The sequence below is a fragment of the Thamnophis sirtalis genome, unplaced genomic scaffold (assembly GCF_051295495.1).
Source record: "Thamnophis sirtalis isolate CommonGarterSnake01/CBP01778 unplaced genomic scaffold, rThaSir2_p1.2 scaffold_13, whole genome shotgun sequence".
NCBI lineage: Eukaryota > Metazoa > Chordata > Lepidosauria > Squamata > Natricidae > Thamnophis > Thamnophis sirtalis.
The window spans coordinates 40,823,999-40,842,125 of record NW_028261393.1 but is presented as its reverse complement, the minus strand read 5'-3'; the positions used below and the strand labels follow the sequence as shown (position 1 = coordinate 40,842,125).

At 46.2% G+C, this 18,127-nt stretch overlaps 1 protein-coding gene across 2 annotated transcripts in view; it reads right to left on the bottom strand.

Annotated features, from left to right (window-relative positions):
- Window positions 1-18,127, bottom strand: part of GAB3 (GRB2 associated binding protein 3) — a 98,038-nt gene that overhangs the window by 22,374 nt on the left and 57,537 nt on the right. For both annotated transcript variants that reach the window (XM_087728415.1, XM_087728414.1), the window contains exons 3-4: window positions 5,620-5,836; window positions 2,659-3,098 (exon numbers count right to left, since the gene is read on the bottom strand). In XM_087728415.1, the coding sequence (XP_087584541.1) occupies window positions 2,659-3,098; window positions 5,620-5,836 (657 nt within the window). The remainder of the gene's footprint in view (window positions 1-2,658; window positions 3,099-5,619; window positions 5,837-18,127) is intronic.

Here is an 18,127-nt window from a genome sequence, read left to right as displayed (position 1 = left end):
TCATGACTAAGAAGAATAACATTTCCAAGGATGGGTGTTGCTCTCAAAAGCTTCCAAGAATCGCTCAGGACACTGATAAGCAGGCTGGCTCTTTACTATACAAGGGTTAGAAACATGATCCAAATATCCGTGCAGAGACAGCGTAAGTGGGGAGGAAAAAGAGGAAAGAAAAGAAAGAAAAAGAAAATAGATGCAAAGTCCCTATGGACCTTTTAAAAGCCGGGCACTGTCTCACTTATTTCCTCCATGGCAGATGTCCTAATCCAGGGGTGGATCTCCTCCGTGACTGATAATTGATGACCATGTTGGCTGTACTGTCATGAGATGGAATTTCATAGGCTCTGAGGACAGTTGGATGTTAGGTTCCTTGTCATTCAAGGTTAGCACGCAGCCATCAAGACTAATTGCCACTGTTTGCTTGCCCCTGTTTTCTTAAAAGTTTTTTTTATTTTTTTATCTTCATACAAATAACCACATGTATACTATTACATAACCAACACTATTTTATATTATTCAATATTATGTCAATTCATCTTATCATCAAACCCCCAAAACTATCATCGGCTCTTCTGCTCTCCGTACACCATATTTATACCCTTTCCATCACTTCCTTCTCCCTCTCTCCTCCTCCCTACTTCCTTTCTTCCCTCTGTCATCCTTCTCTTCTCTACTTCTCCTTCCTCTCTCCTTGTCCTCTTTCCACTCCTTCTTTCTCTTCTCTTCTTCCCCCCGCTACTCTCGCCTAACCCTCTCCTCTTGCCTCTCTAATCTCTTCCGCACTCTTGATCTCATTTGTATGGTGTATTTCAGCATCTAATTACTAAGGTATTAGTAATTTCATTTAAAAACATCTTTCATATTAATAATTTTAACATACATCTTCTTTTTTGTTTTTTAAAAAGTATACATATAAAGCCTGCTCCTGTGTTAAATTGGCTGAGTTGCTGGGACATTTTGCATCACAAGTTAACTCATATGTTTGGGGCAATGTTTTTTGAACCCGTGGTCTAGTCTGGAAGGCTGCATCTAGTCTGGAGGGCTGCATTAAGAGGCGGATAAGCTTGGAGTGAAGGTTCATAGCTTCACAGCTATGGCTGTGAAGGTTGGACCATAAGGAAGGCTGAGCGCCAAAGAATGGAGGTCTTTGAACAATGGTGCTGGAGAGGATTCCTGAGAGTCCCTTGGACTGCAAGGCGATCAAATAGGTCGGTCTTAGAGGAGATCAACCCTGACTGCTCTTTAGAAGGCCAGATCCTGAAGAGGAAACTCAAATACTTTGGCCACCTAATGAGAAGGAAGGACTCACTGGAGAAGAGCCTAATGCTGGGAAAGATGGAGGGCAAAAGAAGAAGGGGACGACAGAGAATGAGGTGGCTGGATGGAGTCACCAAAGCAGTAGGCGTGAGCTTAAACGGACTCCAGAGGATGGGAGAGGACAAAAAGGCCTGGAGGTACATTGTCCATGAGGTCACAATGGGTAGGACACGACTTTGCAACTAACAGCAACAAAGCTTGGAGTCCTTGCACTGCAGAAAGCATCACAGGCCTGACCTCTTCCAGAATCCTGAAGCCTGATCTGACTGATCCCAAGGGAAAGCAGTCAGTCTAGGGAGATTCTTGTAACAATGGTGGCTAACAATGAAGCTTCTGTTTGAGATCATTCATGAATAGTTCTGTCTGCTTGCACCTGACAGAACCCAACCTATGCGATTAGTTTGTTATGCTGACTATATAAAGCCTTTGTCTGGTCTCCCAATCAGCCTTCCTTAATTGGGGTCCATAAAAGATGAAAGTGGGGAGAATGTTACAGTTTGTCTTTTGGAGGACCTTAAAAAAGTTGGTCCTTAGAAAAGTAAGAGAGGAAAAACATCATTTGAGTTGGAGTGTTGGAGAAGCTCCTGCGTATTCCTTGGACACAAAGGTGACCAAGACACAAATATGGAGCTCGTGACAACCAGACATGATACTGGAAGGCAAAATCACGAAACTGCATCTCAGTTACTTTGGCCATGTCACCCAGAGGAATTCACTGGAGAAAGCAATGATGCTCGTAAGAGTTAGTGGTAAAAGGAAGGTAAAGGTAAAGGTTCCCCTCGCACATATGTGCTTGTCATTCCTGACTCTAGGGGGCAGTGCTCATTTCCGTTTCAAAGCCAAAGAGCCAGCGCTGTCCGAAGATGTCTCCGTGGTAATATGGCCGGCATGACTCAATGCCGAAGACGCATGGAGCACTGTTACTTTCCCACCATAAGTGGTTCCTATTTTTCTACTTGCATTTTTATGTGCTTTTGAACTGCTAGGTTGGCAGAAGTAGCGGGAGCGCACTCCATTACGTGGTGCTAGGGATTCGAACCGCTGAACTGCTGACCTTTCGATCAACAAGCTCAGTGTCTTAGCCACTCAGCCACCACATCCTGCATGGTAAAAGGAAACAGACCATCAAAGAACATGGTGGATGGACACCATCAAAGCTGACACCAGCCAGAGCATAGAACAACTCAAAGAAGCAGTGCAAGATCAGAAGACATAGAGAGATTTGGCCCATAGAATCGCCAATAGTTGGACATGGTTGAATGGATAAGATCACCATCATGTTGGGGGACAGAGAAGATATATATTTTAATAATCCAACTGTGGGATCTCCAAATTGGCCCTTACCTCTCCAACTCTTCATGCTGTCCAATCCAGAGAGGGAGATCCTCCTTGGAACGAAGATCCCTGGAGAGCTGGAGATCCTTGCATGGCCATTCTGAAGGACCCCGCCAGCCTGCTCTTCGGCTCTTCTGTCTGGCAAGTGCAATGGCTTTGGTGGCCTGGGAGGGGGAGTCTTAGCCAAAATCTCGGTGAAGGCATAGGGAAGAGTGTTCTGGCTTTTTTCTGCTAGGATGGTTGGTGTTGCAGGAGGGCCTGACAAGGGTGAGGAAGAAGAGAAGTCACTAGAAGGAGGCCCGCTTGAATCTGGGTTTCTTGGAAGGATTCCATGCAGACCACCAGAGAGCTGTAAGCACAGCGAGGACTGAGAAGCCACAAAGTCAAAGAAGACATCATCGGATAACGTCCTCTCCAGAGAGCGGTCAGAATTGGACCAACTGTGGCACCTGGGAAGAGAAGCAAGTGTTACCAACTCAGAGACAGGTGTAATCCCTGGACCCTCCTCCCAACACTGTCGGGGTTCCCTGATAGCATCCTCAATAAAATTAGAATCCAAGGCAAGAGGTTCCTCAAAACTCCAATTTATTAGAGATGTCATGTTGGGACATCTGAGAAAACCCGAATCTGGAAGCTTCCAGGTTTTCCCCACCCAGTTGAAAGTTCAAAACCCTGCCCAGCACCCACAGGTCCATCCCATGGCCCAATCAATCATTGCCACGAAGATAGATTCCTCCCATCCACATCCATCCAGGGGCAGGGATAAAGTGACCTTGACTTTCTGAGAAAGAATGTTATTATGGCTACACATCTCCCAAGCTCCGTACTATCCCTCCCTCCCAGTTTCACATAGCAGACTATCTTTGAAAATATGGCAGGCTAGACGGCCCTATCCCATAATGGCTTCCAAGCCTGACAACCACAACGGCTCAGTGGCATGTTCAATTCCTGTGGTGTGGAAGTGAGAAAATGCAAAGGAATGGGTGTGTTGTTTCTATCATACTCGCCTGACAGGATGGCCAAGGGTTTCCCTCATATACAGGCAGTCCTTGACTTATGACCGCAATTAAGCCCCAAATTTATGTTGCTAAGTGAGAGATTTGTTCAACAAGATTTGTCCCATTTTACAATATTTTGTTGTTAAGTGAATCACTGCAGTTGTTAAGTTAGTATCATGGTTGTTAAGTGAATCTGGCTTCTCCATTGATTTTACTTGTCAGAAGGTCGCAAAAGGGGAGCCCATGACCCTGGGACACTGCAACTGTCATAAATGTGAGTCGGTTGCCAAGTGTCTGATTTTGACCGTTGTTAAGTGTGAAAAATGGCCACAAGTCCCTTTTTTTCAGTGCCACTGTAATTTTGCACAGTCACTAAAGGAACTGTTGTAAGTTGAGGATGGTGGGTAATTACATTAGAGATTGGTACTTTATACTCACCAGTAAGGAAGGAACTTGAAAACTCAGAGATAACATGAGGAATTTGGGGCCCAGAAAGCAGGGATGTTTTGAAGGCAAGTTGATCCTTCAGAGGTTGTGCCTTTCGTGACACCTAATTTTATTTTTCTGCCTTCATCTACTTCCTTGATGGCTAACCTAAGGCACGCATGCCACAGGTGGCATGCAGAGCCCTCTCTGTGGGCATACATGCGGGACAGCTGGTCTATGCTGGCACCAGAGCACCAGAAAATGGGCAAAAACCAGGCCATTTTTCGGAGTGTTTTCTAGGCCTTTTGGGGCCGTTTTTCCAGCCGGAAAACAGCCCGAAAAATGCCCCCAAAGCAGGCATTTTGGGTTTCCAGTACTGTGGCGCATGTGAAGACAAGCTGGCCGGTGCATGCGTGTTGGTGCCAAAAACCCAAAGACCAGCTGGCTGGCTGGCCTGCACATGTGCACTGGCCAGCTGGCTTTCGGGTTTCCAGCAACCCGGCGCACACACCTGCACATGCATTCCAGTTTTGGCTCTCAGTGCCAAAAAGGTTCGCTATCACTGATCTAGTTACTTTTTCAGCTCAACTCATTTCTCTCCATTGGGACCCACGTAGTGTCAAATCTGGCAAAATGGTGCTCTCTCAACATAATTAAACCAAGGTTTTTGTATCTAAGTCACTTTAAGATGTGTGGACTTAGATACCCAGAATTCCCCAGCCAGTATGTTGAAATCCAGATTTCTGGCTGGGGAATTCTGGGAGTTGACGTCTCCACTCCTTAAAAGAGGCCAAGTGAATCTTGTCATTAGGCAAACCCATTATTTGTTATGGGATGTTTTCAACTGAAAACCAGAAGCAAATGTCTAGTTTTCAGCAACCCCCCCATCCCCAAAAATAATTTGAGTCATGTGATTGCACAAGGCTGTCAACAGCCATAAATGCGGGCCAAGTGACAAAGGCCCAAAATGGGTTTATGTGACTGCAGGAAGGACAGCTGCTAGAACCGCCATGGCGAACCTTTGGTCCGCGTGCCCAAAGTGGCACATGGAGCCTTGTCGCCAGGCACATGCGGCATCACCTGTTCCTCTTCCGGGTTTCTGGCACGCATGCGTGCATGATAATCAGCTGGACTTCGTGTGTGTGGCAGTGCCAGAAACTGGAAGAGCTGCTCTTCCATTTTCCAGCGTGAGTATGCACGCTGGCCAGCTGGTCATTGCACATGCATGCGCCGGAAACCGGAAGTTCATTTTTCGGTGAGCGCATGCTTATGCTGGAAAACGGAAGAAAACTCTTGCCGTGCTCCAAAACACAGCGATACCAAATCACGTTTTGCTCAGGACAGATGGAGTCACACTGTGGTTAAACGATGAAACTCTAGTGGCTGAGTTGATCAATTTTGCTAAGCCACCAATCACGGTTTAAGCCTCAGGCAGCTCATCCGTTCTACCCCCCCAGAATTGTTTTGTTACAAGATGGGCGGCAAATACATTTAATCAATAAAATAGGTAAATAAATAAATTTGGTACCCAACCGCATAAGGCTACCTAACGTGGCTGAGTTTTCCGGTCTCACAGTTGGATAAGAAGAGATAGTCGGGCAGAAAGACAGATTCCGACTCGCTGGCTGTCTCCTCGGCTCCTGTGGCATCGGTGCTGGTGTGGTCGGAGGTAAGAGACGGGTTGGCACTCCTCAACGCGTGGGCAGAAATGGCCGGAGAAGGCTGCGGGGAAGCCGTGGTGTGGGACAGGCTGTCTCCTGAATCTGCAGCAAAGAGAGCAAAAGCTGGCTTAGCAGGGATTCCCAGGAATTGTGTAGGATTTTCCCCCTACAACAAAGCCTCGAGGGTTTGCAGCCTACATTCTTTATCCTTTCTTGCCTGCTCTCGATGTGTTGGAAGCTGTTGGGACAAACATGGAAAATGAGGTCAGGGCTTGGAAGGCAGCCTATCCTCCCAGGCCAAATTGGGCTGAAACAATCAATGTGTTCCACGTTGTTTTCATTGTCGCCCAAAGTTTCAGGGGAGAAAAAAAAAGGCATTAATCATCTTGGCTAACTTTAAAAGAAGGCTTCTTTAAAAGACACGCATTTCAGTATTTTGACACCCTCTGCCACCAACCCCACAGGGGTTTTGCTGGCTCTTAGGCAATGGCGAAATTCAATTTTTTTTACTACCGGTTCTGTGGGCGTGGCTTGGTGGGCCTGGCAGGGGAAGGATACTGCAAAATCTCCATTCCCACCCTACTCTGGAGCCAGCCAGAGGTGGCATTTGCCGGTTCTCCGAACTACTCAAAATTTCTGCTACCAGTTCTCCAGAACCTGTCAGAACCTGCTGGATTCCACCCCTACTCTCGGGGCTTTGAATCACGGACTGAGGACCGAGGTCTCCATAAGGTAGGATTAAAACAAAACCAACAGAATGCAACTGAAGTATAGTATCCCCATTGAGTGTGCAATCTATGTAAGCATCATCCTGACTTTGTTGACTAAAAAGGTAAAGGTTCCCCTCGCACATATGTGTTAGCCATTCCCAACTCTAGGGGGCGGTGCTCATCTCCGTTTCAAAGCCAAAGAGCCAGTGCTGTCCAAAGACATCTCTGTGGTCATATGGCCAGCATGACCCAATGCCGAAGGTGCACGGAACACTGTTTCCTTCCCACCAAAGATGGTTCCTATTTTTCTACTTACATTTTTACATGCTTTCGAACTGCTAGTTTGGCAGAAGCTGGGACAAGTAACGGGAGCTCATTCCATTATGCAGCCCTAGGAATTCGAATAGCTGAACTGCCGACCTTTCTGATCGACTTGCCTATTCCTGGTTGGGTGGGGGAATGGCTTCTAAGATTGCCAAAAAGGTTGCCAACCTTTCCACAAGATCTGGGTATCTTGACCATGGCAGCCTGAAGGGATGTTGGACTTCAACTCCCAGAATTTCTCACCATGCAAATTGAAGTCTACATATCTTAGAGCATGGCGGCCAGCAAATTCTGGGAGTTAAAATTCACACTTCTTAAAGCACGCTGGCTGGGGAATTCTGGGAGTTGAAGTCCACATACCTCAAAGCATGCTGGCTGAAGAATCCTGCTCTAGATGAAAATTTCTGAATGTGATATAAAAGTAGCCCTGCAGATGAATTTATTGCTCAACAGTGGTAACTGTGAAAGGAATCTTGGAGTCCTAGTGGACAACCGTTTAAATATGAGCCAGCTGAGTGCAGCAGGTGCCAAAAAAGCCAACACAGTTCTAGGCTGCATAAACAGAGGGATAGAATCAAGATCACGTGAATTGTTAATACCACTTTATAATGCCTTATTAAGGCCACACTTGGAACACTGCACCCAGTTTTGGTCACCACGATGTAAAAAAGATGTGCAGACTCTAGAAAAAGTACAGAGAAGAGCAACAAAGAGGATTAGGGGACTGGAGGCTAAAATATATGAAGAAAGGTTGCAGGAACTGTGTATGTCTGGTTTAATAAAAAGAAGGACTAAGGGAGACATGATAGCAGTGTTCCAGTATCTCAGGGGTTGCCACAAAGAAGAGGGAGTCAAACTATTCTCCAAGGCACCTGAGGGTAGAACAAGAAGCAATGGGTGGAAACTAATCAAGGAGAGAAGGAACTTAGAAATGATAAATTTCCTGACAGAACAATTAATCAGTGGAACAGTTTGCCTCCAGAAGTTGCAAATGCCCCAACACTGGAAGTCTTTAAGAAGATGTTGAATAGCCATTTGTCTGAAATGGTATAGGGTTTCCTGTCTAGGCAAGGGGTTAGAAGACCTCCAAGGTCCCTTCCAACTCTGTTATTCTATTCTATTCTATTCTATTCTGAGTACAACAGTAAATAAAGGCCCTTTTGGGGACAGAAGGTCTTTCAATTTGGACTGGTGTGAAAGAACCTGATTTAAACCGGCAAAGCCAAAATATACAATTGCAGCAACCGTCTTGAAATACTAGGGACTCGTTTGCCAAGAAACAGATGTGTGCAGCACTTTGGAATATAGCCTTTCAAGACAGTTGTTTCTGTCTTGCTGGTGAACAGTCACAAACTCTACTTTTCTTTTGGCCTTTACAACTGGTGTCACTTAAATTCTTGCCACCAATGGATATGCAGATGTACCAAAGGTGGTTAGGACATTGAAATTATGACCCAGGGCATATAAATATACATTCAGGGACAGGAGAGGTACAGAAAGCCACCATTTTGACTTTTTTTGAGATCTACAGACCAAAAGATAGTGGATCAAACCCTTATTGGTATGTACAGAATCTGCTGAATTTCACCTCTGCGCTGGAGAGATATATTATAGAGACCAGATCTACATTGTCACACATATGACAATGGGGGAGATTTAGGATTTAAAGTGCTAGACTAGGAGTGGGGAGAAAACTAAACATATGCTAAAACATATAAATAACAGTGGCAGGAACTGGGTATGTTTAGTTTAATGAAAAGAAGGACTAGGAGAGACATAATAGCAGTGTTCCAATATCTCAGGGGCTGCCATAAAGAAGAGGGAGTCAAGCTATTCTCCAAAGCACCTGAGTGTACAACAAGAAGCAATGGGTGGAAACTCATCAAGGAGAGAAGCAACCTAGAACTAAGGAAAAATTTCCTGACAGGGAGAACATGTAACCAGTGGAATGGCTTGCCTTCAAAAATCATGGGTGCTCCAACAATGGAAGTTTTTAAGAACAGACTGGATAATCACTTGTCCAGAATGTTATAGGGTCTCCTAATTGAGAAGAGTTGGTCTAGAAGAGGGGTCGGCAACCTTAAACACTCAAAGAGCCACAAAGGTCCTAACTGGAAGCCTCCCACTCAATTCTGGGGCAGACTAGTTCCCTCACCATAGAGTCTCCTCCTATCACAGCGTTGTTTTTCCGCTACCTGTCATAATCAAAAGCCCTATCAATTGTGAAGCCAACCAGCGACAGGGAGCCGCAGCAGAGGGATGAAAGAGCCACATGTGGCTCCAGAGCCATTGCCAAGCCCTGTTCTAGAAGACCCCCAAGTTCCTTTCCAAGTTTGTTATTCTGATTCTGATACTAACCCATATTCTTGATCTTGATTAGGCACAAAAGTCAGCTGGGTAACTCTGACCCATTTCAGACCTCTTACAGGGTTGTAGTGGAGTAGTGGGTACAGATATTTGCAGAAGGAACAGTCCTGTGATAGAATGTGGTCTGGATCCCAAGGAAGGAGGAGCTGCGTTCCAGAGGATCAAGAGATACTGCAGTTTAGATCAGCGGTCACCAACTGGTGGTCCATGAGAAAATTTTGGTGGTCCGCAGAAAAATTACTTGTATTTTTTATATTGCATTACGGCCCCTGGGACAGATACATGCAATGAACATTTGTGTTGCTGCAGAGTCTCCCCCTTTGGGATCTTTTTGTGGGTCAGAGGGGGGGGGGGGGGCAGAAATTCTGACTTGGGGTCTGCTTCAGCCTCCTGGTGTGGGGCTTTGACCAAAGGCTGGAGGGAAGTGCCACTGGTGGCAAAGAGCCGGAGGGCCTCGTTCCAGTGGGACTGCATCATGGCCTGGAACTGGCTGACCATCTCAGCCTGCTGAGCCTCCAGGCGCCGGGACCTGGCCTTGCATCCCCGCAGGTCTTCCCTCTGCTTGGAAAGCCTATGCTTGTAGTCCTCAGTGAGGCGCTTCTGTTGAGTCTCCTTCTCGTCCTATTTTAACTGAGCTGTTTTGCCAACTTTTTCTCATGGTGGCTGCTTAGCTCCAACAACTGCTTCCTGTTGGGGCCCTAAGGAGCCCGGGCGAGCAGGTGAGGAGTGATGAGTAGGCTGGCAAGGCCCCCCTTGACGTGAGTAACATCGAGATGGCCACGCCCACCCAGTCACATGGCCACCTTGCCACGCCCATCCAGCTGGTCATTAGGTAGATCATATTAGTCGTCTGTGGGATTTAAAATTAAGAATTTAGTGGTCCAAAAGGTTGGTGACCCCTGATTTAGACGCAAGAGAAAGAGGGTGAAGATGACTCCTTCCTAATAGTGACCAGAATTATATTTTATGGTGCAAGTAGTCTGCTAGAGACAGATTTCTGTCTACAGCTGGGGAACATTGTCCAGCTACTGCAGCAAGACAAACCATCTTGAGATGTAAACGTCAGCTTCGATTGTGTGATAACAGCTGCCTATAATCCTGAGCTACGGCTTTTCTCTTCTCTCTTTTCCCTAACCATTTTTTAAAAGAGCTCCCTCCCTCCCGACCTCCCCTGCCAGGGTGAGAAGTCCCTGTTTCTCACAGCAGTGTTCAACCGACAATTGAAAGATAAATAAATGTAAACGTTTGTTATGGAAAGCCACCAGGTGTTTACACGATGGGGAAAGTCGACTTCCCTAATCTGTAAACATTAGAGAGGAAAAGAGGCCAAGATATTAACTGAAGCAACATTTCCAAGAAGCAGAGTGTTTATATTGTGGGAAGACTGTTGAAAAATGGGCAGCCAAACGCTTGCTCCAGGTGTTCAAGACACTTTCAAAAAAAAAAAAAACCCTTCAAAAATACCAAAGTGATTTAAACTTCCAAAACCCAGAAATTGCTTTGCAGAACCTGGGTGTCAATAGGTAAAGGTTTCCTCTCTCCAGTCATGTCTGATTGGACAGGGTGGCTCAGTGGCTAAGATGCTGAGCTTGTCAATCAAAAAGTCCAGTGAAAGGCTGGGTCATCTGCCTTTTTCAGCACCACGGATGGCTTGAACGTTGAAACCACAAAATAGATGTGTTGAATCTCTTCTCAGCCAGCTCAAGATGGCACAAACTGCTTCTTGTTTATAGAATACAGAATAACAGAGTTGAAAGAGACCCTGGAGGTTTTTTAGTCCAACCACCTGCTCAAGCAAGAGACCCCATACCATTTTCAAGCCAACTTTGAAAAAGGAACCAGGTAATCCCTGGAGTTCTGACCAGTTGAGCAGCTCTTTCTGTAGGTGTCGATGCAGAAATTAGTGGCTGGGTAACCTTTTTCATTAGGGACGTGGTGGCTCAGTGGCTAAGACGCTGAGGTTGTCAATCAGAAAGGTTGGCAGTTTGGCGGTTCGAATCCCTAGCACCGCATAACAGAGTGAGCTCCCGTTCCTTGTCCCGGATTCTGCCACCCTAGCAATTTGAAATCACATTAAAAAATGCGGTAGAAAAATAGAGACCACCTTTGGTGGGAAGGTAACAGCGTTCCATGCGCCTTCAATGTTTAGTCATGCTGGCCACATGACTACAGAGATATCTTCAGACAGCGCTTGCTCTTTGGCTTTGAAACAGGGATGAGTACTGCCCCGTAGAGTTGGGAACGACTAGCACATATGTGCGAGGGGAACCTTTACCTGAGCAGGTGGTGCTCATCTCTGTTTCCTAAATCAGGGAGCCAGTGTTCTCTGAAAACATTTTCGTGGTCATGTGGCCAGCATGACTATATGCTGAGGTGCACAGAACACTGACACATTCCCACCAGAGTGATACCTATTGATCTACTTGCATTTGTATGCTCTCAAACTCCTGGGGTTTGTGTGTGCAGGAGCTGGAGTGAGGATGGGAGCTCACCCCTTTGCATGGTGCTCTAGTCTCGAACCCGAGCTGTCAGATTTCCAGCTGACAAGCAACTTTAACTGCTGACCCACCATGACCCAGGTGTCAATAACATCAATCCCCTTATATTGTTCCCAATCCCACAAGATTACCAAAACTCATTATGTTTCAGCATTCTTCAGCATTACAGGAGGCTAACGTAAAGGTAAAGGTTCCCCTTACACATATGTGCTAGTTGTTCCTGACTCTAGGGGGCGGTGCTCATCTCCATTTCAAAGCCGAAGAGCCAGCTCTGTCCAAAGATGTTTTCATGGTCATGTAGTCGGCATGACTAAACGCCGAAGGAGCACAGAACACTGTTACCTTCCCACCAAAGGTGGTGCCTATTTTTCTACTTCCATTTCTACGTGCTTTCGAATTGCTAGATTGGCAGAAGCTGGGACAAGTAATGGGAGCTCACTCCATTACGCAGCGCTAGGGATTCAAACTGCCAAACTGCCGACCTTTCTGATCGACAAGCTCAGCGTCTATTCTGCTGAGCCACCGCATCCCTTTACAGGAGGCTAGAAAGTCAGTAATTTGAGTAAAGGATTCCATGATTTTCGTACAGAAGTTTATGAAATTTCAGCATTCTCCCAGATTGCCAAAACCACACATTACACAATCTAGGTTTCAGCTATGCATTCGAAGTGTAATTTGCTAGGGCAGGCTGGAAGGACTGTTGGGGATGATCAAAGTGAATTTATGACTGATTTTCAGACTTACAACCATTGCAGTATCTCCATGCCACATGATCTAAAGTCAGATGCTTAGCAACTGACTCATACTTATGACGGTGGCTGTTTCCTAGGGTCATGTCATCCTCTTTGGTGACCTTCTGTGAAGCAAAATCAATGGGGAAGCCAGGTGGCTTTTACAATGGGGTTACTAACTTGACTGCAGTGATTCACTTAAGAAAGGTGGTGAGAAAGGTCATAAAATGGGACAAAACTCACTTAGCAACTGCCTCACTTAGCAACAGAAATTTTAAGCTCAATTGTGGTCGCAAGTCGAGGACTACCTGTATTCATGACAAGGTTTCCGACTGCAAAACTGATCAGTCATTCTGACCAGCAGATGGCAATAGTCATGTTTCATAGCAAGAGGAATTGTAACGTTTTCATATCTTACCATGTGAGATACCTTTCTAAACTTATCAATGTGCCTTTCCCAATCTGATGTGCCCTCCTAGGGATTTTCATTGGCCAGGCATACCTGAAAGCATCCAGGCTGAAAAAGGTTAAAGGTAACAGTTCCCCTCGAATGTATATGCTAGTTGTTCCCGACTCTAGGGGGTGGTACTCATCTCTGTTTCAAAGCAGAAGAGCCAGCACTGTCTGAAGACGTCTCCGTGGTCATGTGGCCAGCATGACTCAACACTGAAGGTGCGCGGAGCACTCTTACCTTCCCACCAAAGGTGGTTCCTATTTTTCTACTTGCATTTTTTACGTGATTTTGAATTGCTAGGTTGGCAGAAGCCGGGACAAGGAATGTGAGCTCACTCCGTTACGTGGCGCTAGGATTCGAACAGCCGAACTGCTGACCTTTCTGATCAACCAGCTCAGTGTCTTAGTCACTGAGCCACCACATCCCTAATGAAAAAGGTTACCCAGCCACTAATTTCTGCACCGACATCTACAGAAAGAGCTGCTCACCCACATCTACAGGCTCAACTGGTCAGAATTCCAGGGATTATCTGGTTGTTTTTTCAAAGTTGGCGAGATCAGCGTTCAAGCCATCCGTGGTGCTGAAAAAGGCAGACGGCCCAGCCTTTTGCTGGACTTTCCTTCCACCCTCTCAACCATGTTTATCCAACCTTGGCAAATATAAAACCTGTGGACTTCAACTCTCAGAATTCCCCAGCCAGCCATCGAAGTCTATGGGTATTAAAAGGTGCCAACCCTAATCTAAAAGTCCTTTCTGCACTTTAAACTGATGAGAAAGACAGTGGCAAGAGCAATAACAATAGCCCTTAAACTTATATGCTGCTTCATAGTGCTTTAAAGCCCTTGCTGTAAATTTACAGAATCAGCCTATCGCCCCCCCCCCCGCCCCCAACAATCTGGGTCCTCATTTTACTGATCTCAGAAGGATGGAAGGCTGAGTCAACCTTGAGGTGGATCGAACTCCCTGCAGTGGGCAGAGTTAATCTGCAATACTGCATTCTAACCACCTTCCACCAGGATCTTTCCCCTGGAGTGTGGAGGGAATGGAGATTTTACATTATCCTTCCCTAGGAATGGGAGGGAATGGGGATTTTACATTATCCTTCCCCTGAAGTGGGGGGGGAGAAGATTTTACAGTATCCTTCCCCTGGAGTGAGGTGGGGGGAATGGAGATTTTACAGTATCCTTCTCCTGGAGTGAGGTGGGGGGAATGGAGATTTTACAGTATCCTTCTCCTAGAGTGGGGAAGAATGGAGATTTTACGGTATCCTTCCCCTGGAGTGAGGTGGGGGGAATGGAGACTTTACAGTATCCTTCTCCTGGAGTGGGAAATAATGGAGATTTTACAGTATCCTTCCCCTGGAGTGAGGTGGGGAATGGAGATTTTACAGTATCCTTCTCCTGGAGTGGGGGGGGGGATGAAGATTTTGCAGTATCCTTCCCCTGCCATGCCCACCAAGCCACGCCCACAGAACAGATAGTAAAAAAAATTTGAATTTTACCACTGTGTGTATCTAAACTAAACCTTCTAAGTTTCATTATAGCCAAAGCAATCATTCCAGCCTGCTGCACTTAGATTAAGCACCAGAGTATTCTAGCTGCACAGTCATTGGCCATTGATTACTGTTTTTTTTATATATGTGGAGCAGGCTGAGGGGGGGGAAAAAACCCAGTCCATCAATTAAATTCAGTCTCATCTCTAGACTACTGTCTCCAGATGCTGGCTGTCCAAGGACTTTGGGAGGCCATATGGATTTCGCCCATCTGTCTTGGAGCTATCGTTAATGGGGGAGAGAGTCTAATGGCCTTCGGAAATAACATGAAGAAAAGGCACAGTGTCATTCAGATGAATCTGGCAGGGAGGGGTTCAAATCCCCCTAGACGAATGATCAGCTGAGTCTCCGAAAGAAGAAACAATAAGCAAGGCATTAAATACTGACCTCCAAAGCTCCTTGTTTGCATAATTTATGGGGAGACACTCAAGAGTTCAAGCATTAATTCTGAGAACTTGTCAATCAATACATTAGGAATATGGCGACAAGATGATGCTTAAAACCAGCTCAGGGATTGCGAGCAGTATTAGTGATCCACGTGCTTGTTTTGTACAGATAGTCCTCAACGTACGACCCAATAGGGAGATGAACCTGGGTGGCTAAGCAAGGCAGTGGATAAGTGAGCTGTGCCTGATTTGTATAGTCTTTTTTTGCCACCATTGTTAAATAAACCACTGATGTTATTAGCTGAACCACGTGGCCACTAAGTGAGTCCAGCTTCCCCCATCGACTCCGCTTGTCAGAAGCCAGTTTGCAAATGGGGATCACATGACCCTGGCATGTTGCAACCGTTGCAAAATCCATGCTGTTTGCGAAGCATCTACATTTTGCTCAGAAGACGATGGAGACCCTTTGATGGAGATACGTTCTTCAACTAGTTGTAAGACAACTTATTTCTATCACAAATGCAGGTTCCGCTAAACCCATGATGGCAGACCTTATGGCACCCCTCTGCGGGCACGCGAGCTGTCGCCCCAGCCAGCTCCACCACGCATGCGTGTGTGCCTTCCACGAGTCAACTGATTTTTGGGTCTCTGCTGTGCATGCACATGGCGCATGCGGGAGTCACACGTGCATGCATGGGGCTTGTGCATGCATTCACAGGGTTGCATGCACACGGTGGTTGCAGTGCACCCCCATGCCCCATGTTCGGTCCCAGGAGGCTTTAGTGAGGCCTGCTAGGCCCAAAATAGGGCACAGGAGGTTGTTTTATAGCAATAGCAATAGCAGTGGACTTATATACCGCTTCATAGGCCTTTCAGGCCTCTCTAAGCGGTTTACAGAGAGTCAGCATATTGCCCCCAACAGTCTGGGTGCACACGCATGCATGAGGGTTCCTGCGCACATGTGTGGAGTTCATGCATACACATGTGGAGTTCATGCACACATGTGCAGGATTCGTGCATGCATGCATGGGTCATTGCGCGGGTCATTGCGTGGTGTGGGCACATGCGCAGGGGGCAGGCCGCACAGGAAGGTGTCCCATGTGCATTGCATTATCAGTATGGGCACATACATGTGCTTTGTTACACATGTGCATGGGCTTTCGGCATGCAACAACAAAAAGGTTAGCCATCACAGGTTAGCCATCACTGCGCTAAACCAAGCAAGCTTAGAATCTGAGAAAATTCTAATCTTGTAAATCCGGCTGGGGAATTCTGGGAGTTGAAGTCCACAAGTCTTAAAAGTTCCCAAGTTTGGACATCCCTGTTGTAAAGGAACAAAGGATGGGAAAGACAAGGATGGGACTGCATCATCTCTCCTCTATCTGGTCTTGCAGGCCTAGAAGAAAACATGAAGGAAGGTAGGAAACAGGCCATGAAATTTGAACTTGGAGACGGATTTAAAGCCAGAGAGGCAATTCATGGTCTCAAGAATGCAGGAACCTGGAAAAAAAAAATCACTTTTTGGAGTTCCCTGGTCCCTTCTGACCACAGTGGGCCAAAATCAGTGTTGGCTCTCACTGCTTGAAGCAGGAAGCAGATGAATGAAAGAGTGAGCTAAGCTGTTTTGTAGGTTTAAGCGTTTGTTGAAAAGTCCAGGAAAAGTGTAACATCTAGCCTCATCCACTTTGTGTCATCCTCCCAACTCCAACGATCACCACACCCCAAATGTTGTGCAGCAGCCACAAAAAGAACCACTTTAAAGAAAAGCCATATGGTTATTACAAATCATTATTTGCTTCAGTCCAGAACAGGAAACAAAATTATGTTTCTAGTTTCCATCTCTTTCTCCCTCCCTCCCTCCCTCCCTCCCTCCTTCACTCCCTTCCTTCCTTCCTTTTCTTCCTTCCTTCCTTCCTTCCTTCCTTTTCTTCCTCCGTCCCTCCTATTTTTATTTATAGTCAATTCAAAGTGATGTTCATGTCAATTTTCCCCACAACAACAACATGCTAACAACAAGGTGAATTGCGCTGAGACAGGGGGATAGATCCAATATTACCCAGAGAGATTTTATGCTTAAGGTAGAACTAGCTAGAACTCCCAGTCTTTCTACTATCCTGTTTCCCCCAAAATAAGACCTCCCTGGATAATAAGCCCAATCGGGCTTTTGAGCACATGCGCTAAAATAAGCCCTCTCCTGAAAATAAGCCCTCCCTGAAAAAAATGCAACACAGCAGCAGCCATGAGGTGACCACACTTGCCGCCTCCTGCACCTCAAGAATAATAAGACCTCCCTGAAAATAAGACCAAGAGCTTATTTGGGGGGGGGGTTCAAAGAAAATAAGACCCTGTCTTATTTTCAGGGAAACATGGTAGGTGCATGTGTGCACTTTTGGATCAGCCTTGACACTTGCCACCTGCCTGGACTAGTCCCTACAGTTTCCTTGGCAAAATTTCAGAAGGGCCTGCCTCCTTTTCTGATTTCTAACCCAGCATTCTCCATTATTCCAACACGATGAACTTTCCATTTTTCCTTCTTTGAATTTCTCACCTGGGACAAAAGACAAACAGCAAACATGCAAGTCCAAACAGAAGAAAACTGCAGTCAGAAATCCTGCAAAGTTACAGGAAATTGGAGCAAGACTGCTAGGGAATAAAAAAGCCTCGTCCAGAAGCATCTTTGACACCAATTTGAACACCTATGAAGAAGGGTTGATCAAGGATTTGGGCATGACATGATAGCATATTCTAATATTTGAAGGGCTGCCACAAAGAAGAGGCGGTCAACTTATTTGCCAAAGCACCAGAAAGTAAGACAAGAAGCAATGGATGGAAACTGGAAGCAACCTGGAACTAAGGAGAAATTTCTTGACAGTTGAGAACAATTAACCAGTGGAACTGCTTGCCTTCAGGGCAGTGGTGGGATTCCAAAATTTTTACTACCGGTTCTGTAGGCATGGCATGGCTTGGTAGGCATGGCAGGGGAAGGATACTGCAAAATCTCCATCTCCTTCCGGTCAGCTGGGACTCGGGAAGCAGAGAATAGATGAGAGCGGGGCCAGTCAAAGGAGGTATTGGTTGGTTCTCCGAACTACTCAAAATTTGCACTACCAGTTCTCCAGAACTGGTCAGAACCAATACCACTTCTTCTTCAGGGCTTGTAGCAGGAGTGGGTTCCTACCAGTTTTACTACCGGTTTGCAACCAGGCACGCAATGCACACTGTTCAAGGTAAATTGCTCTTCACGCATACGCAGAACAATTCACAGTGAACTGCACATGCACAGTCACTAAAAACCAATATGGCAGCCGCCCAGCAGTGGTGAAGGAACCAGTTCTGGGGCATGGCAGGCCTGGGTCACTGCCAGTTCTGCG